Consider the following 20,219-nt stretch of genomic DNA (forward strand, 5'->3'; position numbering starts at 1 on the left):
ACACCATCCGTTTCTTTCTCATTATTAACTTCACATTTAAGTTTCTGCATCTGTGGTGGTCTAGTGGAGGAGGCGACCAAAGGCGACCATCGGTGGGGAAGATGAATAGTTCTTAGAGGAGAAGATGAATATGAACGTGGGAAAATTGATTACATGAGGCAGCGGCGTAGGTAGGAAGGTAATGGGCTGGCATTTCCGTCCATTTGTTTCGAGCATAGTGTAACGATGGAAATTAAGTAGGGAGACGAAACAGAAAGTTGAACACCCTGTACTAAATAGCGATGCCATGTGGAATGGTGATGCCACGTGGAAAGCATTTTTACCCAGGGGCCTACTTAATAATGTGGATAGCTTGCATGTTAAAAAAAATAGGATAGTGGGATGGACTATTTAGCTATTATAGATGTGCTCTTTTTTAGTCTGGTCCGTCCGACAATTTCTTTCAAGCTCCGCCACTGCTATACAACAAGTTTAACTCTAACCGTGGACGCTTACTCTGGCATGGCTTGAAGGTTTCGATTGATGGAAGTACACGAATAACTTGGAGCATCCAGATCAGGTGCCTCTAGTGGTGCTGCCGCCGCGGGAGGAAGAGCCGGCTCTGCTGGCCGATTCCAATTGTGGCTCCGGCTGTGCACAACGACTAGGCGACTGCGACCGTATGAGGTTTGGAGATGATCTCCGGCAAAAGTAGAATGCTTTGCCGACTCAGTCTGCGTAATTGATGGTGAAGGTGACTGGGGGACCAAAAGATAATGATCTTAGTTTCGTTCAGTTGAACCTACCTACGTGTTTCTTAGTTTTGCGAAATCCTCGTAGTTAAATTTGATAATTGATTTAGCATTGGAATAGTATGGCTCGGGATTAAAGTTGAGCCGTGCGAGGCGGGTTGTTCTGCCTGGTTGGTGATGCCACCTACCGCAGCAAGTGAGAAGAAGGCCCATGGCTTTTCTTTATCACGGACGGTATAAATAGCCACTAGAATACGAGTTACGACGTGAATCCACATTTAACTGGACGGCTAAGATATCACTTTGAGATGAGCATGGGCTCGAAAAGGAATATCTAATTAATAAACCATTACACAGAATTACACACAAAAGAGCATTACACATCTAACATTTTGTCCCCACATTTATTTTATACTCCCTCCGTTGTAAAATAAGTGTCTTGGTTTAGTATAACTTTATACTAAAATTAATACAAAATTGAGACACTTATTTTGAGACGGAGAAAGTAACAAACTAGTGCCATGGACCTGGGCGAGCTAGCTTGTGGACCCCAGATATATATTAGGGGGTCATCACACAGACATCACACATTGGCTGGCCATGCCATTGCCACTGCCACATCAGCACGCGCCACGGCGGAATCCCACGCTCCCGCCGCCGACGTCGTACAGAACCTCATAATTCTGTTGCTGGATGTTACCTATGAAGCCAAGGGATCCATTGCCGGGGATGGCCGCGAACGCCAGGCAGCCGCCCAGCATGATGGACGCAGCATCAAGCGGCACGGTAGCCCCGCCGGCGAAGACCAGGGACACCTTGGGGAGCGTGACCTTGGGGGAGCGTGTGAAGTCGTAGCAGGTGTCGAGGTTGAGCACGGGAGCGGCCCGTGGGTAGGCGCCCATGAAGCTCCTGAACGCGGCACGCAGCGCGGCATACGCCACCGCCGGAAGCTGCGTGATGACGGCGTTGGAGTCCATGACAGCGCCGGCGGCGAAGGCCGCGGGCGGCACCGCAAGCCGCTTCCCGGACACGGCGATGGCCTCGAGGCGCACGATGTAGAAGGTGGGTGCACGGGGGTTCCTGATGAGAGGAGTGAGCACGAAGCGCGGCAAGAGCCCCACCGGTGGCCCGCCCAGCGAGAGGAATCCGATGGAGCTCGGCAGCGGGATGCAGTAGGAGAAGGCGTCGCCATAGGTGGGCGCCGCCTGCGCCCGCAGCGACTGGGGCCCGCCTCCAAGCGCCAGGACGCCGGCGGTCCGGTCGCCGAAGGGGCCCCTGTCGGCGTGGCTGCACCCGAACCGGAAGCCGTTGATGGAGGTGGTGTTGTCGGAAAGCGTGAGCGTGTCTGTGATGTACGTCCCCGTCGTCGCCCTGCCGTCACTGTAGTTGACGGCGTAGTTGCACTGGCCGGAGCCGGAGCATCCGTTGCCGTAGCTGCTGCCGAGCTCCTTGCAGGCGCGGGAGCCGCAGGGGATCGGGGCGTACGTGGTCGAGTCGGCTGGATCATACAACGGGTCCTTCTGCAGGTGGCACTGCGGGACGGGGCACGGGAGGCACTGCACCCACGTGATGTCGCTGCTGGTGTCGATAATCACCGTCTGTCTCACCCCGGGCTTGCCGCTCCTCGCCGCATCCGATGTTGCCATCTAATCAAATAAAAATGGGATACAAGACAAACAGTGATTATGTTAGGAGTAATACTATATGGATGCATATGTGTTACTACAGTAGTATACATCTCCATAAACGCACAGCCAGACACATATTGTGAAACTGAAACTTGAGGAATAATCTGCCATGCGTCCAAGATTTAGCATAATTTTCTTACCGACGACGATGTAGCGTTACATGTTACGTTGGGTTGAGGCCCCATTGTAATGTTCCCCTCCATCATCATGCTATCTTGCTTAACCACCGGAGGGGCTGGGGCGGCATTGGCGTCGATTGTCGGTACGGCCTTGCCGGCACGACTATCGGAGAGCTCCTTGAGGATGTAGCTGGTGCGGAGCTGGTCCCACAGGAGCATGTTGTCGACCATGTTGTCCATAGCCCCCGCCGACGAGCACGGGCCATGAGGGCGGTTTATCGGCACCCAGGCCGCGCGGTTGTGGGGCGGCATCGCTGTTAGACCGTCATCTTCCATGCATGCAAATCGATTAGCTCAAGCTACATACGTACACTACTACAACAACAACTACTACAGTATATATATAGTAGTAGTAATAACGATAATAATAATAATAATAATAATAATAATAATAATAATAATAATAATAATAATGTATGAAGAATATAGCTCTCCAGCATACCCTTGTGTCCGGAGCAGACGGCGCCTTGTGACAGGTGCAGCAGGGAGCTTGCTGGCACGACCATGAAGTCATGGTGATCCCCAGCTGCTGCATTGGCACCATGGCAGCAAGAAGAACTAGACAAGCTGATTAGAAGAAGAAGGAGCAATACCGGCGGCAAAGCGGAAACCTGCTGCATGGTCCACTAATTATGTGTGGTATGTAACGTGTAGGCAATGCTAGCTCTTTTGCAATGGGGCGGATGGTGTACCAGATGATTTGTGCCCGGTGCCTGGTCCTCCGCTCTCTATATATAGACATAGAGACGCAGCGAATGGGCGGATGTACGATTGAGAGCAGCTACCTATGCACATTCCTCGTGATATGCGTGCTAAAGATCGATTCCAAGGGCCTCTGACTGGCAACATTGTACGCACACGCCTTTAATTTGCTTTGCAGGATATGATCTTTCATCCACTTTTGCTTGCAATATCACTAGTATAGGCCTGAACCGCACGCAATCATGCCTGGCTGATGCCCCTCCTCCCATAATAATTGTCCTTGTCCACTATGATACTACCCGGCCCTCCATTTTTTTTATCAAAGTTGAATCTCGAAAAGCTTAGACGCACTACATTATGGAATGGAGATAGTATATTATAAACCATGAAGCAGCGCTCTGCTCTCGCTTCCACAACCTAGCTTCCTTGGCGTGACCCCCTTCAATTCAGTGATTTGCATTCACGCACCAATTTTTTTGAAGGAAAACCCAGTGATTTGGATTCACGCAACATTATTTTTTAAAACTGTGCATGCAACAGCTAAAAAAAATAGACATTAGAGAACCATGAAAGTCAGGGGAACAAAGTGCGAACGCCATATGCCGGTAGCAGGGCTTTATTCGAGACATGAGCGAAGCTCAGATCGGAGAAGAATATGATCCCAGTGTTCTCTTTCTTGGAAACTTCCAAGTCCATATTTCTAGAAAAAAGGTAATCTCGTGTATTTCATTTCTAGAGTTTAGAGAAAGAAGAACAGTGAGCATTCATGGTATATTTCTTCTTCTTCTTTTGCAATGAAGCATCTGGGGAAGATTATAAATTAAAAGAAGCTAGGTATGAATAAAGCCATTAGACGTGGATTCAATAGTCAAAGTATTGATGTTATTTTACAGGTCATTTATGCACTAATCCAAATAATAATGTACTCCCTCTATTCCTTTGAGCTAAAACATTTTATATTTAGTTATATGGAGGTAGTATTTTATGCAGGACATGCGAATATGTTACTCCGTTTCGACGAAAATATAAGTTGCACACTGATTTTTTAGATTTTCAATTTAACTAATAAAATATTTGTAATATGCCATAAAAATATATGTTTACACTACTGCAGGAATGCCTAGCAGTGGCGGGTGCAAAGGCTAGCAGTGACGGTCTAGACTCCCAGGCCTACTCGCCACCGACCTTCCGCTACTGCTAACATGCCATCAGTGGTGGGCGACGGTTCCTGCCTGCCACAGTATTTTGTCCCCGCCACCGCTATTCTTTGATGCCTAATTAATGGTATTGCTGCTTTTTGCAGCTGGAACATTGATGGTGAACGTTGCATGAAAATCAAATATGTTCATATGAAACACCCAAGATCTATCTATGGAGAAGCATAACAACTAGAGGGTGGTGTGTCTACATACCCTTGTAGACCGAAAGCATTAGCATCGTAACACGGTTGATGTAGTCGTACTGTTCACGATCCAATCACAATCCAATCCGATCTAGTACCGCACGTGCGACACTTCCGAGTTTAGCACACGTACGGCTCGACGACATCCTCTCCTTCTTGAGCCAGCAAGCGAGGGAGAGGAGGTAGATGAGACTTGAATCAACACGATGACGTGGTGGTGGCAGTGACAGCGGAATCCCGGCAGGGCTTCGCCAAGTGTGTACCGGAGAATAGGGAGGAGTCACGGGAGAGAAACGGGGCAAGGGCGGACGGTTGTGGTTTGATGACCCACAAGTATAGGGGATCTATCGTAGTCCTTTCGATAAGTAAGAGTGTTGAACCCAACGAGGAGCAGAAGGAAACGATAAGCAGTTTTCAGCAAGGTATTCTCTGGAAGCACTGAAATTATAGGTAACAGATAGTTTTGTGATAGGATAAATGGTAACGAGTAACAAGTAACAAAAGTAAATAAAGTGCAGCAAGATGGCCCAATCCTTTTAGTAGCAAAGGACAAGCCTGGACAAACTCTTATATAGAGAAAAGCGCTCCCGAGGACACATGAGAATTATCGTCAAGCTAGTTTTCATCACGTTCATATATGATTCGCGTTCGGTACTTTGATAATTTGATATGTGGGTGGACCGATGCTGTCCTTACTTGGACAAGCATCCCACTTATGATTGACCCCTATTGCAAGCATCCGCAACTAGAAAAGAAGTATTAAGGTAAACCTAGCATGAAACATATGGATCCAAATCAGCCCCTTACGAAGCAACGCATAAACTAGGGTTTAAGCTTCTGTCACTCTAGCAACCCATCATCTACTTATTACTTCCCAATGCCTTCCTCTAGGCCCAAATAATGGTGAAGTGTAATGTAGTCGACGTTCACATAACACCACTAGAGGGGAGACAACATACATCTCATCAAAATATCGAACGAATACCAAATTCACATGACTACTAATAGCAAGACTTCTCCCATGTCCTCAGGAACAAACATAACTACTCACAAAGCATATTCATGTTCATAATTAGAGGGGTATTAATATGCATATAGGATCTGAATGTAGGAGATATGCCCTAGAGGCAGTAATAACAGTTATTTTGTATCTCCAAGTTTGTAGTGAATGTTTATGTTCCATGCTATAACCGCTATGATTCTCGAGTCTGCAATAACACGAGGCTCGGAGGGAAACTCATATGCACGTGTGGTATAATAAACGGTAAAATGTATTCCTAGTCTTGCCTCTAAGACTGGCTCAAGTATTGCATGATGATCCTGTTTTCCTGATCATGGGCATGTCTATGCTGGCAATTTTGAGGGCACGGTGTTAGTAGAACACTTGTGTTGGATCGACCCAAATTGATGTTATGCCATGAGATACATTCGTCACAAGTTAATGGTTAATAACACATAGAAGTTAATGTTTGCATAATTCCTTAGACCATGAGAGTATCGAGTTCCTTCGTGCTTGCTTCGTGAACTTTGGGGTTTGTTAAACGTTATCCGTAAATGGGTGGCTATTACGGCGGCTTACGGGTTCACGGAAAAGTATGACTAGAAACCAGATAGCTCAAGATTGGGAATTGCTCCTCCGGCGATGGAGAGATATTCTCGGGCCCTCTCAGTGTCACGGTATCCATCATCGTCTGGCCAGACACAATGTGATTTGATCACAGGGATGCCGGAACACAAAAACGAGAAAAGAGAACAAAACTGGTAACAAGGTAACTTGCATAGTGGACAAGTTGTTGATCCACAAGGATGCAGATAGATATCACCTCAGGTATTTGTAACATATCGTGAAGCAACGGGAATAGCACACGACAACTGGAGGTTCACTTGAATATTTCTTCGTGTGGGTATAGGGATCAATATGGGTGTCCACGGCTCCGATGTTGATCATTGATCGGAAGGTTTTCCGGTCATGTCTATACTTCACCGAACCTATAGGGTCACACGCTTAAGGGTCATCTATCTGCTAAATACTAGACAGGGAGTCTGAGAGAAATTTGCTAATCCGGAATTGTTTCGAAACGAATCCAAAATCATTTTAGTGGGTACTGGAATTATTCTAAGACCCACATAAATATTTTCGGAATTTATGGACGCTGAAAACTGTCGTCATGAATAGTGAAAACGCATTCTTGTTTGCTTTTCGCAGATGAAAATCACTAATCTGAAATTGTTCCGAAATGCATCGAGAATTATTTTAAGTGGGTACTGGAAATGTTCTAGGCCCACATAAATATTTTCGGTTCGAGCGGACGCTGAAAACTGTCGTCATGAATAGTGAAATCGCATTCTTGTTTGCTTTTCGCAGATGAAAATCACTAATCTGCAATTGTTCCGGAACGCATCGAGAATTATTTTAAGTGGGTACTGGAAATGTTCTAGGCCCACATAAATATTTTCGGTTCGAACGGAAGCTGAAAAATGTTGTCATGAATAGTGAAAGTGCTTTTGGGGTGGCTTCTTGGAGAAGCCACCTTGAGGGCCTTTTTGGTATTTCCCCCCTTGGCTTCTTGGAGAAGCCATCCTTGGGCTTGGCCTATAAATAGGGGTGGAGGGGGGCTGCCTAAAGAATCATCCCTTACTCTCATACACATGCCATGCATTATCTGGCTTCTTCTCTCCCTCCCACGAAAAGAGTTTCGTAGAGCCGTAAGGCTGTCTGGGTTCCAGCATGAACTAGTTCTGGACGGCGAAGCCCTGCCGGATAGCTGACACCATATGTGTGCAACCCCGTAGAGAGGTCGTATTTTCGGTCTTTTGCCCAAGGGGCTATTCGAGTGTCCTCCCGAAGGGCTGTCCGAGTCTCCGTTCGAGTTTCAAGGGTCCTCCCGAAGGGCTGTCCGCGACATCGTCCGGGGGACTGTCCGACCGCCTCCCGAAGGGCCGTCCGGCGAGGGAGTACATCCTCGCGGTTGGGAGGTTGTAAATCCTAGCTGCGGGGATCTGCACCAACGATCTCCACCGACTCTTCTTCCGCTGTGCTTCGAGTCGGTACAGAACAGATCAAACCTTGTATGCAGTCTCCCTAGTGGTCCTGGGCGTGCACGCTATATCGAAATTTTTTGTTTTCTGTCATGTTCCCCAACAGTGGCATCAAGAGCCATGCTATGCATAGATGTAGGTTACGATCTAGAATACATGGAGATGTATGGGTATTGCATAATATAATTTTGGAGTAGATGAGATCTATTGCTGAAAATAATTTATGCGGGTGGCAAATGAAATCTGTTACCTGTCGGGGGTTGGGTGCGACATATGCCAATGGATGGCTTATCATGGTGGGAGCGAGTAGAACGTCGCCGGTGCCTGGAAGCGGGATGAGGCATAGACACGAACGCTGGCACACTTTACCCAGGTTCGGGGCTCTCCTAGGAGATAACACCCCTAGTCCTGCTCTGCGGGGTCTCCGCATGATCACTAAAGCACTAGTGAGTACAATGGTGCTCCTCGAGCTGTATGCTAGAGGTAGGAGAAGGCAAGGCTAGCTCTCTCCTTTCTCTATGGGCCGGTCTAGTTCTAACCGGTTGGGAACCCTGTGCATGGGTGCCCTGGGGGTTTATATAGGCCTACCCCCCAGGGGTACAATAGTAATCTGGCCGGGTGTAGGACCCGGCTGTCAGTCTCTCTGGTGGCCGGCTTCTCCGCCGGCTGCTGGGGCCCGCCACCTGGTGGGCCCTGCCGACTGGTCTGGTATGGAGCCGACAGGCTGCCTCCGCCGCTCGCCTTGGCCATGAAGATACAAGATGGAAGGTTTTCCCCATGTCGGATGGGACTCTCCTTGGCGTGGAAGGCAAGCTTGGCACTTGGATATGAAGATTCCTTTCTCTGTAAACCGACTCTGTGTAACCCTAGCCCCCTCCAATGTCTATATAAACCGGAGAGTTTAGTCTGTAGAGGCAATCATAATCATACAGGCTAGACATCTAGGGTTTAGCCATTACGATCTCGAGGTAGATCAACTCTTGTAACCCCTATACTCATCAAAGTCAATCAAGCAGGAAGTAGGGTATTACCTCCATTAAGAGGGCCCGAACCTGGGTAAACATTGTGTCCCCTACCTCTTGTTACCCTAGATCCTTAGACGCACAGTTCGGGACCCCCTACCCGAGATCTGCCGGTTTTGACACCGACATTGGTGATTTCATTGAGAGATCCTCCGTGTTTTCGATAGAAGGATAGATGGCTCGCCTTGTCATGAACGACAAAATCACCTATGGAAAAGCTCTAGTTCCTAGGAAAATCCTCCAGATCGGCAATTTCACCATAGGCGCCCGCCCGGCCATAAAGCCTGAGGCGGTTCCCCGGATTGCCAAAAATCATCTCCGCATCAACCCCGAAAGCGTCGATAAGATGGATCCGATAGATGTTTCGTCTTTAAACGAACTGCTAGATCGCATCACCGCCCTGGGGGTCTCAACAGATTATGATCTGATTGGGCTTAAACCCGACCAGAGAGAAATCATATCCCCATCGGTCACCCACCAGGTGACTGTCGTGGAAGAGCAAGGTGAGGATACCGCTCCTCCTACGCTAAAAACAAACTATGTTCGGATCTCTGAGCTCTATGAGCCGGACGCCCATCTTCGAGAAACTATCCGTCCTCTGAACATAGAACCAGGCTTTGAGCCTAAAAACTCTGAGGACACTCTGGATCCTGGGCCATTAACCTCTGAAATACTTCAAACTCCGGATTCCATAGTGGGTCAGAGTGTGAATTTCAGCCCGCCCACCCACCACAAGCAATATTCTCCAAGCAATTCTGGCCCTTCGGACATATGCGACCTATTGTATGTGAGGCAGCAGCCTCGGGAGACAGTCCCTCACTTTTGGGCTAGATTCCTCGTTAAAAACCAGATGAAAGACTGCTGCGATGGCGACGCGATCTCAGTATTTCGCAACAACTGTATGGATGGGGGAATCCTTAATGCCCTCAACCACCGTCACATACTGCACTTTGTAGTTTTGACACACATAGTGCAGAAGTACTATGCAATGGAAAGCGCTTGGAAAACTCAGACAGCCCGCTGGGAACCGCATGCCTTTAAGCCATCCCTCGGACGGGAAAAAAGGATGCACCCTTGCGGGGCACCTGATCATCGTCTCGTGGAGAAGAAAATTAAGCCCTTTCGGGACATAGAACTGTCTTCGAGGAATGGCTCGATAGGCCCTGTCAAATACACATGACACCGAATACCAAACAACGCACAGCCTACGGTCATGTTGGATACTCCGGCAAGTGGCCAAGAGCGGCGAGGGTATCCTCACAAACACTACCCCAGAGAAGTACTCTTCGAAGTACGATGATCACAAAGTATTCATGGTCTTCGAGACCTTCTCATCAAATAATCGATGCAAAAGGGCGCTCCGCGACCTCGCCGAAGTCTGCCAAATAGCAGTAATAAACCCTTGGAACTATACGGCGATTACTTTCAATGCCGATGACGAACCAAGGTCCCGCTCAGTCCGGGCACTAGCTGCTTTGGTCCTAATCCCAATCATGGACGGCTTTCGGCTCACTAAAGTGTTAATGGACGGTGGCAGCGGACTAAACCTCATCTACGAGGACACACTCAATAAAATGCAAACGGACAGGAGTCGCATTGAGCAGAGCAATACAACCTTTCGAGGCATTATACCCAGTCGGGAAGCAAGATGCTCGGGGAAAATCAAACTCAACGTGGTATTCGGCACGTCGGTGAACTATAGGTCCGAAGAGTTACTCTTCTATGTGGCACCTTTCAACATCGGGTATCATGCCCTGCTGGGGCGAGACACATGCACACGCTTTCAAGCTATACTCCACTACGGGTATATGAAGCTCAAAATGCCCGGGCCCAACGGAGTTATCACCATTACCAGTGATCCGGACATAGCACTCCACGCCGAAAACAAAACCGCTTCCCTGGCCCTCGAGGCACTATCGGAGGCCCTCGTGCCCGAAGAATTAACCACCTTACTTCCCACAGTGGATAGGGACGACGTAATACTGGATAAGAGACCTAATTCAACTTCCTTCAAACAAGCATACGAAATAGTTAGATTTCAAGTTCACCCGACGGACCCCAAGAAGACAGCTTCCATTGGGGCACAGCTGGATCCGACGGTCGACGCCGCATTACGCACGTTCCTGCGCGAGAATTGGGACATTTTCGCCTGGCACCCTTTTGATATGCCAGGAATCCCACACGGACTGACCGAACACAGTCTCAATATACTGAAGGGATACAAGCCAGTCAAGCAAACGCTGCGGCGATTTTCCAAACCCAAACGACAGGCTATGGCGGAGGAGCTAGCCAAGTTACTCGAAGCTGGGTTTATCAGAGAAGGATAAATCCTAGCGCCTGTGTGTCGATTTTAAAAACCTTAATAAGGCCTGCCCTAAGGAACCCTTCCCACTACCTCGCACCGACCATATTATTGATGCAACCGCGGGACATGATTCACTGTGTTTCCTCGACGCATACTCCCGATACCATCAAATTAATATGAAGGTATCCGACCAGGCCGCAATGGCATTCATCACCCCGTATGGGCCTTTCTGCTTCAACACTATGCCTTTTGGGCTCAAGAACGCCGGCGCCACTTACCAACGCATGATTCAAACATGCCTGGAAAAGCAAATCGGCACGACTGTGGAGGCATATGTAGATGACGTAGTCATCAAAACCAAGCACTTTGAATCATTGGTGGACGACTTGCGCCTTACGTTCGACAACCTCCGAACATATGATATACGACTCAACCTAGAAAAGTGCATTTCGGCGTTCCCGCCGGCAAACTACTCGGGTTCATTGTATCCAATAGAGGAATTGAAGCAAACCCAGCCAAAATACGGGCCCTATCACAATTGGCAACACCTTCTCCGACGCACCGACCACTTTGCATGGACGGACGCTGCAACGGCCGGACTAGAGGAAATAAAAACTTTGCTAGCGAGCTACCCTATCCTGGCTGCACCAAACGTCGGTGAACCGATGTTGCTCTACATATCTGCAACCCACCAGGTGGTGAGTGTGGTGCTGGTCGTCGAACGAGAAGAAGAGGGGCATAAATTCCCACTTCAAAAACCAGTATACTACGCATCGACGGTCCTCACACCATACAAATCCCGATACCCGCATTATCAGAAGATAGCATATGAGGTCTTTATGGCATCCCGCAAGCTGTAGCACTACTTTCAAGAGTGCTCAATCACGGTGGCTTCAGAAGTACCACTCAATGATATTATAAACAACCAAGACGCCACCGGCCGGATTGCAAAATGGGCCATTGAGCTCTTACCATTTGAAATAACGTACAAACCACACCGAACCATTAAATCTCAGGTGTCGGCTGACTTCGTCACCGAATGGACCAAGGCCGAACTCCCTAAAGAGTACGGCGCGTACTCCAACTGGGTGATGCACTTTGATGGCTCTAAAATGCTAGCCGGACTTGGGGCTGGTGTCGTCTTGACATCCCCCACAGGAGACACAGTCCGTTATGTGCTCCAAATACTATACACAGACTCCAACAATGCAGCCGAATATGAGGCCCTATTGCATGGTCTCCGGATGGCTGTCTCCATGGGCATACAACGCCTTGAGGTGCGCGGGATTCAAACCTCGCAATATCCCAAATAAATAGAGAATTCGATGCAAAAGATCCGAAGATGGCGGCTTACCGCAACGCCGTACTCAAAGTATCAGCTCGGTTTGAGGGGCTCGAGTTTCATCACGTGGCTCGAGAGAGTAATCAAGCCGCAGACGTCCTTGCTCACATGGGCGCTAAACGTATCCCCATCCCACCTAACACCTTTGTGGAAAGGCTCTTCAAGCCATCCATGGTGTGGCAGGACGAGAGCGGCAACACTGGTCCAGAGCCGATCATACCCCCAGATTCCGATCACACTTCCGATATCATCGGGGGCTCGGGCACCGAAATAACACCATCGGCCCACGAAATCATGGCTGTAATTGCCCCAAGGACCGAGCCTTTCCTTGCCTACCTTACTAGGAATGAGCTCCCCAAGGATCAGACTTAGGCCCGTTGCATCATTCGACGCTCGAAGGCCTACAATTTTCATGAAGGAGAACTGTACAAGAAAAGTACCACCGGAGTCCTTCAAAGATGCATCTCCGAAGAAGAGGGATGACAGCTATTGGCTGATATACACGCAAGACAATGGGCCGGTTGCACCTCACAAACATCCAGAATGAAGCGCCGCCTTCTGGTGGCTGACTGGCTCGAGCGGCCGGCTGCCAGAAGACGGCCAGGTTCCAGAGGGCGGCACCAAGACAGGCTGACTCCTCGCAGGCGGCCTCCAGCGAGGCCGGCTCCTAGCAGGCGGCCCACGGCGCCCTCAGAGTCTGCGCCCCCATTAAGAAGACAACACAGGATGTGGCTACAGTGTGGCCCATCTCCCCCATATCCAGGGCAAGGCGCGACCATAGTGCCCCGTATAGGCGGAGATCTCCGCACGATGCGACACTGTTGCCACTCCACCCTTGACGTCACTCCTGACAAGCGGAGCCCTGTTCCCACGACGGCCTGTCGGTACGGCCTGCAGGCGGCGGGCCCTACCAGGCAGCGAGAGCCCGGAAGACGGAGGAAGCCTGACTAGTCGGACCCGAGGGAGGCCGGCCTCTAGCAGGCGGCCCCCTCCTCCCTCGGTGTCCGTGCACCATTAACCAGATGAGACACGGAGTGGCTACAGTGATCTCCCACCAGGCGGCGGGACTGTAGCCACGCTCCCCTGACCAAGTACACGTCATTAGCATTACGACTATAGTAACCAGCAGCCGGCAAGACCAGCGAGCGGCGGGAGCGGCCTATCGGCTCCGTACCAGACCAGTCGGTGGGGCCCACCAGGCGGCGGGCCCCAGCAGCCGGCGGAGAAGCCGGCGACCAGAGACACTGACAGCCGGGTCCTACACCCGGCTAGATTACCATTGTATCCCTGGGGGTAGGCCTATATAAACCCCCTAGGGCACCCATGCAAAGGGTTCACAACCTGTTGGACCTAGACTCATACATAGAGAGAGGAGAGGGCAAGCCCTGCCTTCTCCCACCTCTAACATACAGCTCGAGGAGCACCATTGTATCCACTAGTGCCTTAGTGATCATGCGGAGACCCCGCAGAGCAGGACTAGGGGTGTTATCTCCTAGGAGAGCCCTGGACCTGGGTAAAGTACTCCGGCGTTCATGTCTACACCTCATCCCGCTTCCGGGCACCAGCGACGTTTTACTCGCTGCCACCATGATAAGCCATCCTTTGACATATGTCGCACCCAACCCCTGATATTTGGCGCCCACCATGGGGCGAGGTGCACCATCTCCCAGAGACCTGCTCTAGACGGGAACCTTGTCCCTTCCTGGCGAGCGTAGCCAGCCCGGCATGCCAGACGGCGTCTGCGCCAACGCGCTGCACGGCGCAGAGGTCGCCTGCTCGGCAAGCTGCCTCACCGATCTTGTTGTCGAGATTCGCCTTTCCGACGAGCCCGTATCTGACGCGGGCCCAGATGACTCCGAGAGCCATCTCGTTAGCCTCCTCGACCAGCTCCACGTCGCCAGCGAGCCTGCTGTGGACTTGGAGTCGGTTGGCTCCACCGATCCGATGCTCATCGACTCCGACATAGCGTCGCTCGACGCCTTCCCCACCAACATGGTGGTCTATGACGAACCGCTTCCTCGTGCGGACAGCGGGGGCAGCACTGTCACGGAGGTGCTCGTCATCAGCCACGACGAGCACTCTGTCGGAGGTGGCTAGGATCCGCTGCAGACGGCGCTGCAAGACCTGACTGTGCCCATTCCAGAAGACGCCGATGCCGAGACGCTGGAGGTGCGCCGCGTCCAGCTCGTCGAAAGCGCCAACAGGCTGGCCAGCATGAGACGCCTTTCGGAGGCCTACCAGTGTGAGATGGACTGTGCTGTCGGCGGCACGCCGGCTCCTGGTGGGCCTAGCCGCATCGGCATGATCAGACGGCACAATGCGGCCATTGCCAGCATGTTCAGGACAGATCGTCCCGTCTACGCCACGCCAGCAGAGAACATACGAGCTACCCAGGCGGCAGCAGACGAGCTAGACAAGCTCGAGGGCGACGAGCGTCGCCACATGATGGAGCACGTCCAGCAGCTCCTCGACGCGGCCGCTGAGCAGCAAGAGGCCGGCTGCCGCACTGAAGCGCCCAACCGGCGAAACAACGATCCGCCTCCTCGCCGAGATCAAGGCGTGACATCCCGGACGCCGACTGGTGGTGTCCGCGGTAGAAGAGACAAGGAGCCGGCCGCCAGCCGCAGCCGGACTCGCATCACCATCGAGCGCGACCAAGACGGCCGCCCAAGAGCAGTGGAACGACGGGACGACTGTCCGCCTCCCCCTCCCCACGCAGGGAGAGGCACGCTTCCCCGCCGCCTATTGACCATCCGACACTCGGCGATCGCCTTGGCCGTCGGGAAGGAGCCGGAGAGAACGACGCCCGCCGCCGGATCGACCGCCTCAACCGATCCCTGGTACTAGAAGAAGAAGACGAGCTGGGTATGCCTTGTTTTGGCCCCCGCATCCGAGATGAGCCCTTCTCCAAAGGGTTCACGCTCCCGAGAGATACGCCCAAGTAAACCGGTTCCGTGAAGCCGGAGGACTGGCTGGTCGACTACTCCACAACCGTCAGCATCACAAACGACAACAAGCGCGTTGCCGTGAAGTATGTTCCGCTCATGCTCCAGGGCACAGCCCGGACATGGCTGAACAGCCTGAAGCCCCGCAGCATCAACAAATGGGTTGATTTCACCAAAGCCTTCATCCGCAACTTCAGCAGCACGTACAAGCGACCGCCCAAGCCTCGCCAGCTCTCCTTGTGCGTCCAAGGCCCCAACGAGTCAACTCGCGACTACCTCACGCGTTGGGCCGAGCTGCGCAATTCCTGCGAGGGCATGCATGAGGTGCAGGCCATCAAGTACTTCACTGCCGGGTGCCGAGAAGGCACCCTCCTCAAGCATAAGCTTCTCTGCGACGAGCCGACGACCCTCGACGAACTATTGATCATAGTAGACAAGTATGCCACGGCCGACTCGTCCATGAAGGCGGAGATCCAAGTTGACGCATCTGGAAAAGTAGCTCCTCAAACTACTCGGACTCCGGCTGGCGATACCAGTCGGCGTCAGCAGCAAAATGACAACAAGCGCAAGGCCACGCAGCCGGCTTCCACAAGCCGGTAGGTGGCGACAGTCGAAGACCAACAACCGGAAGGGAAGCCTTTACCCAAGCATCAAAAGGGCGGCAAGCCCAACTGGTTGCCCGCCTTCTCATACGAGCAGAATCTTGATGCACCCTGCAAGTTCCATAGCGGCGCGAAGCCGTCCAACCACACCACTCGGAAATGCCATTGGCTCACCAAGATCGCCAAGGGTGATGGACTCCTTCCTCCTCTGCCTACCGGGCCACCTCCTCCTCCTCCCCGGCAGCCGGCGGTTCGGCCAGTCGGCGCCATACAAAACGAGTATCCTGAAGAGCATGGAGCTTATGTCGTGTTCACCAGCGTGGCCGACGACAAGCACAACTGACGGCAACAGCAACAAGAAGTACATGCAGTAGCATCAGAGACCCCCGAGTTCATGCATTAGTCTGAGAAGCCTATCAGTTAGAGCAGAGCTGACCACCCGGAGGTGATGCCCTCTCCTGGTTCTTATGCCCTGGTTTTGGATGCCACCTTCGCCACAGAGAGGCGAGCTACTCGCTTTTCCCGAGTTCTGATAGATGGCGGCAGCAACATCAACATATTGTACCGAGACACTATGGAGAAGTTAGGAATCAAACAGAGACACCTTGAGCCCAGTCAGACTGTATTCCATGGCATAGTTCCTGGCCTTTCCTGCTCACCAATCGGCAAGACACAGATTGACGTGCTCTTTGGAGACAAAGATCACTTCCACCGAGAGCCAGTCTAGTTTGAGGTGGTGGACCTTGAGAGCCCCTATCATGCACTACTTGGCCGGCCTGCCCTGGCCAAGTTCATGGAGGTCGCCCACTATGCTTACCTCAAGATGAAGATGCAAAGAACCAAGGGAATCCTGACCATAAATGGAGACTACAGGAAGTCGTCCGCCTGTGCAGCAGACAACAGCCGGCTAGCCGAATCCCTTGTGATTGCAGCAGAGAAGCGGCTCCTTGACCGGGTTGTGGCAATGGCAGGCAAGCAGCCGGAAATGTCACCCAACCCCAAGGAGTCAGAAGCTGAGGGCTCATTCAAGATGGCGAAAGAAACGAAGAAGATACCCTTGGACCCGGAGCGCCGGGAGAGGCACATTGTCATAGGTGCAAACCTTGACAGCAAATAGGAAAGCGAGGTCGTCGATTTCCTCCGTGAGAATCGGGACATCTTTGCATGGTCTCCTAAAGACATGTCGGGTGTTCCGACGGATTTCGCCGAGCACAAGCTACATGTACGACCTGATGCCAAGCCGGTCAGGCAGCCCTTGCGCCGCCTGTCAGAAGAGAAGAGAAGATTCGTTGGAGAAGAGATAGCCCGGCTTCTAGCAGCCGGCTTCATCATGGAAGTGTTCTTTCCAGAATGGTTAGCCAACCCAGTCCTTATACTGAAGAAGAATAAGCAGTGGCGCATGTGTATTGATTACACCAGCCTCAACAAAGCTTGCCCCAAAGATCCATTTGCTTTGCCAAGAATTGACCAAGTGATAGACTCCATAGCTGGATGCGAGCTGTTGAGTTTTTTGGATGCATACCCAGGGTATCATCAGATTAAGCTGAACACGGCCGACAGGCTGAACACCGCCTTCATCACACCATTCGGAGCCTTCTGCTACCTGACCATGACGTTCGGCTTGAGGAATGCCGGTGCCACGTTTCAGCGTTGCATGCAGAAGTGTCTCCTCAAACAACTCGGCAGAAACACCCATGTCTGGTGGACGAAGTAGTGGTGAAGACGGAGAAGCGTGACACGCCGCTAGAAGATCTCAAGGAAACCTTTGAAAACTTGCGCCGATTTCAAATCAAGCTCAACCCGGAGAAATGCGTCTTTCGAGTACCAGCCGGCCAGCTCCTTGGCTTCCTGGTCTCAAAGCGCGGCATAGAGTGCAACCCTGTGAAGATCAAGGCCATCAAGAGGATGGAGGTGCCCACCCGACTGCTGGACGTGCAAAAATTCACAGGCTGCTTGGCATCCATCAGCCGTTTCATCAGTCGGCTGGGCGAGAAGGCTCTTCCCCTGTACCAGCTCATGAAGAAGACCACTTTTTTCGAGTGGAATGACAACGCGGACGAAGCTTTTCTCCAGGTCAAGAAGATGTTGACCACTCCGCCTGTCCTGGAGGCTCTGACTGCTAAGGAGCCCATGCTTCTCTACATCGCTGCCACCAGTTGGGTGGTCAGCACAGTCATAGTTGTGGAGCGCAAGGAAGAAGGCAAAGTACTACCAGTCCAGAGGCCGGTGTATTACCTGAGTGAAGTGTTGTCCGCCTCCAAGCAAAACTACCCCCACTATCAGAAGATGTGCCACGGCGTACATTTTGCCGCCAAGAAGCTGAAGCCGTACTTTCAAGAGCACCCAATCACTATTGTCTTCACTGCTCCGCTTGCCGAGATCATTGGAAGCCGAGATGCATCGGGCCGAGTGGCCAAATGGGCCATAGATTTGGCCCCCTACACCATCTACTACCAGCCTCGCATTGCCATCAAGTCAAAAGCGCTGGCCGACTTCCTCGTTGACTGGGCTGAGACCCAGTACCTGCTGCCAGCGCCGGACTCCACCCATTGGAGAATGCACTTTGATGGTTGCAAGATGCGCACCGGTTTGGGAGCGGCATCGTCCTCACCTCTCCCAAAGGCGACAAGCTCAGATATGTGCTGCAAATTCACTTCGCCGCCTCCAACAACGTAGCTGAATACAAAGCACTCATACACGGGCTCCGGCTTGCCAAGGTACTCGGCATTCGCCGGATCCTATGCTATGGTGATTCCGACTTGGTGGTCCAGCAGTCGTCAGGCGACTGGGATGCCAAGGATGCAATGGGAAGCTACCGCTTCATCGTCCAGCAACTCAGTGGATACTTTGAAGGGCGCGAGTTCCTCCATGTGCCACGAAATGACAATGAGCAAGCAGATGCCTTGGCACGGATCGGCTCCACCCGGCAAGCAATACCAGCCGGCGTCGCCCTGCAACGCCTCCTCAAGCCGTCGCCAGAATCAGACTCCATCTTCGTGCCGGCTCTTCCTGAAGCAGTCGGATCTGACTTGAGGACCCCAGTAGACGGCGTGGGGACTTCGGCAGGCGGCTCGGGGACTGCAGCAGTCGCACCTGACCCGGGGACTTCATAACCCGGCCCAGGGACTGCAGCACAGTCGGCCGGGGGACTTCATCGACTCAGCAAGCGGCAGCCGACTCCAACCCGCCGCCTCCCAGCCCAACCGCCCTCGTGCAAATCGCAGTTCTGGTAGTCAAAGAAATAGCAGCACCTTCATGGGCGCAGCCCATCCTCAACTTTCTAGTGAACAAAGAGCTGTCGACTGATGAGATCTCGGCCCGACAAGTGCAACGTCTGGCAGCAGCATACACCATTGTCAACAAAGAACTTGTGAGGCGCAGTGTCACTGGTGTGCACCAGCGCTGCGTGGAGCCGGAGAAAGGCCAAGTAATCCTCAAAGATATCCACCAAGGCGAGTGTGGTCACCACACGGCTTCAAGGTCACTTGTTGCCAAAGCTTTCCGCCATGGTTTTTTCTGGCCGACTGCTCTAGAAGATGCCAAAGACTTGGTCTAGAAGTGTAAAGGGTGCCAGAAGTTCCGCTCAAAGCCACATTTGCCGGCTTCTGCACTCAAGACCATCCCCATTGCCTGGCCCTTTGCCGTCTGGGGGTTGGACATGGTGGGATCATTCAAGACAGCACGCGACGGCATGACTCATTTTCTTGTCGCTGTGGACAAATTCACCAAGTGGATAGAAGCAAAGCCAATCAAGAAGTTGAACGGTCCGACTATTGTGTGACCTTCATTGCAGACATCACCATTCAGTATGGCATACCTCACAGCATCATCACTGACAACGGCACAAACTTTACCAAAGGCGCGTTGGCCCATTTCTGCGCGACGCAGGGCATCCGACTGGACTTAGCGTCCGTTGCCCATCCGCAGTCAAACGGCCAAGTGGAGCGAGCAAACGGCCTCATTTTGTTCGGCATCCAGCCCCGACTGGTCGAGCCTCTAGAGCGTTCAGCCGGCTATTGGTTCGATGAGCTGCCGGCCATCCTCTGGAGCCTGCGCACAACTCCAAACAAGTCAACCGGCTTCACGCCTTTCTTCCTCGTCTACGGTGCCGAAGCCGTCATCCCGACGTACATAGAATTCGACTCCCCTCGAGTCACCATGTACACCAAAGAGGAGGCAAAAGAAGCAAGAGAAGACGGCGTCGATTTGCTGGAAGAGGCCTGGCTGTTGGCACTCAGACGGTCCATCATCTACCAGCAGAG

The 20,219-nt window shown here is 52.0% G+C and overlaps 1 protein-coding gene across 1 annotated transcript; it reads right to left on the reverse strand.

The window, feature by feature from the left end:
- Positions 1-1,048: 1,048 nt before the first annotated feature.
- LOC125520248 (aspartyl protease family protein At5g10770-like) lies at positions 1,049-3,264 on the reverse strand. The gene is made up of 3 exons (XM_048685116.1): positions 3,041-3,264; positions 2,560-2,867; positions 1,049-2,377 (listed from the first exon to the last, which is right to left on the reverse strand). Exons 1-3 carry the CDS (start codon positions 3,216-3,218, stop codon positions 1,352-1,354), a joined length of 1,512 nt encoding a protein of 503 aa, XP_048541073.1. The 5' UTR covers positions 3,219-3,264; the 3' UTR covers positions 1,049-1,351.
- Positions 3,265-20,219: the final 16,955 nt, after the last annotated feature.

Source organism: Triticum urartu, chromosome 7 (genome assembly GCF_003073215.2).
Source record: "Triticum urartu cultivar G1812 chromosome 7, Tu2.1, whole genome shotgun sequence".
NCBI lineage: Eukaryota > Viridiplantae > Streptophyta > Magnoliopsida > Poales > Poaceae > Triticum > Triticum urartu.

Excerpts from the sequence above, each read along its gene's own strand:
- LOC125520248 (XM_048685116.1), bottom strand. The coding sequence starts at position 3,218 with ATGCAGCAGGTTTCCGCTTTGCCGCCGGTATTGCTCCTTCTTCTTCTA. Across the intron at positions 2,868-3,040 it reads CGTCTGCTCCGGACACAAGG|ATGACGGTCTAACAGCGATG; the intron begins GTATGCTGGAGA and ends CATGCATGGAAG. Across the intron at positions 2,378-2,559 it reads GTAACGCTACATCGTCGTCG|ATGGCAACATCGGATGCGGC; the intron begins GTAAGAAAATTA and ends TTATTTGATTAG.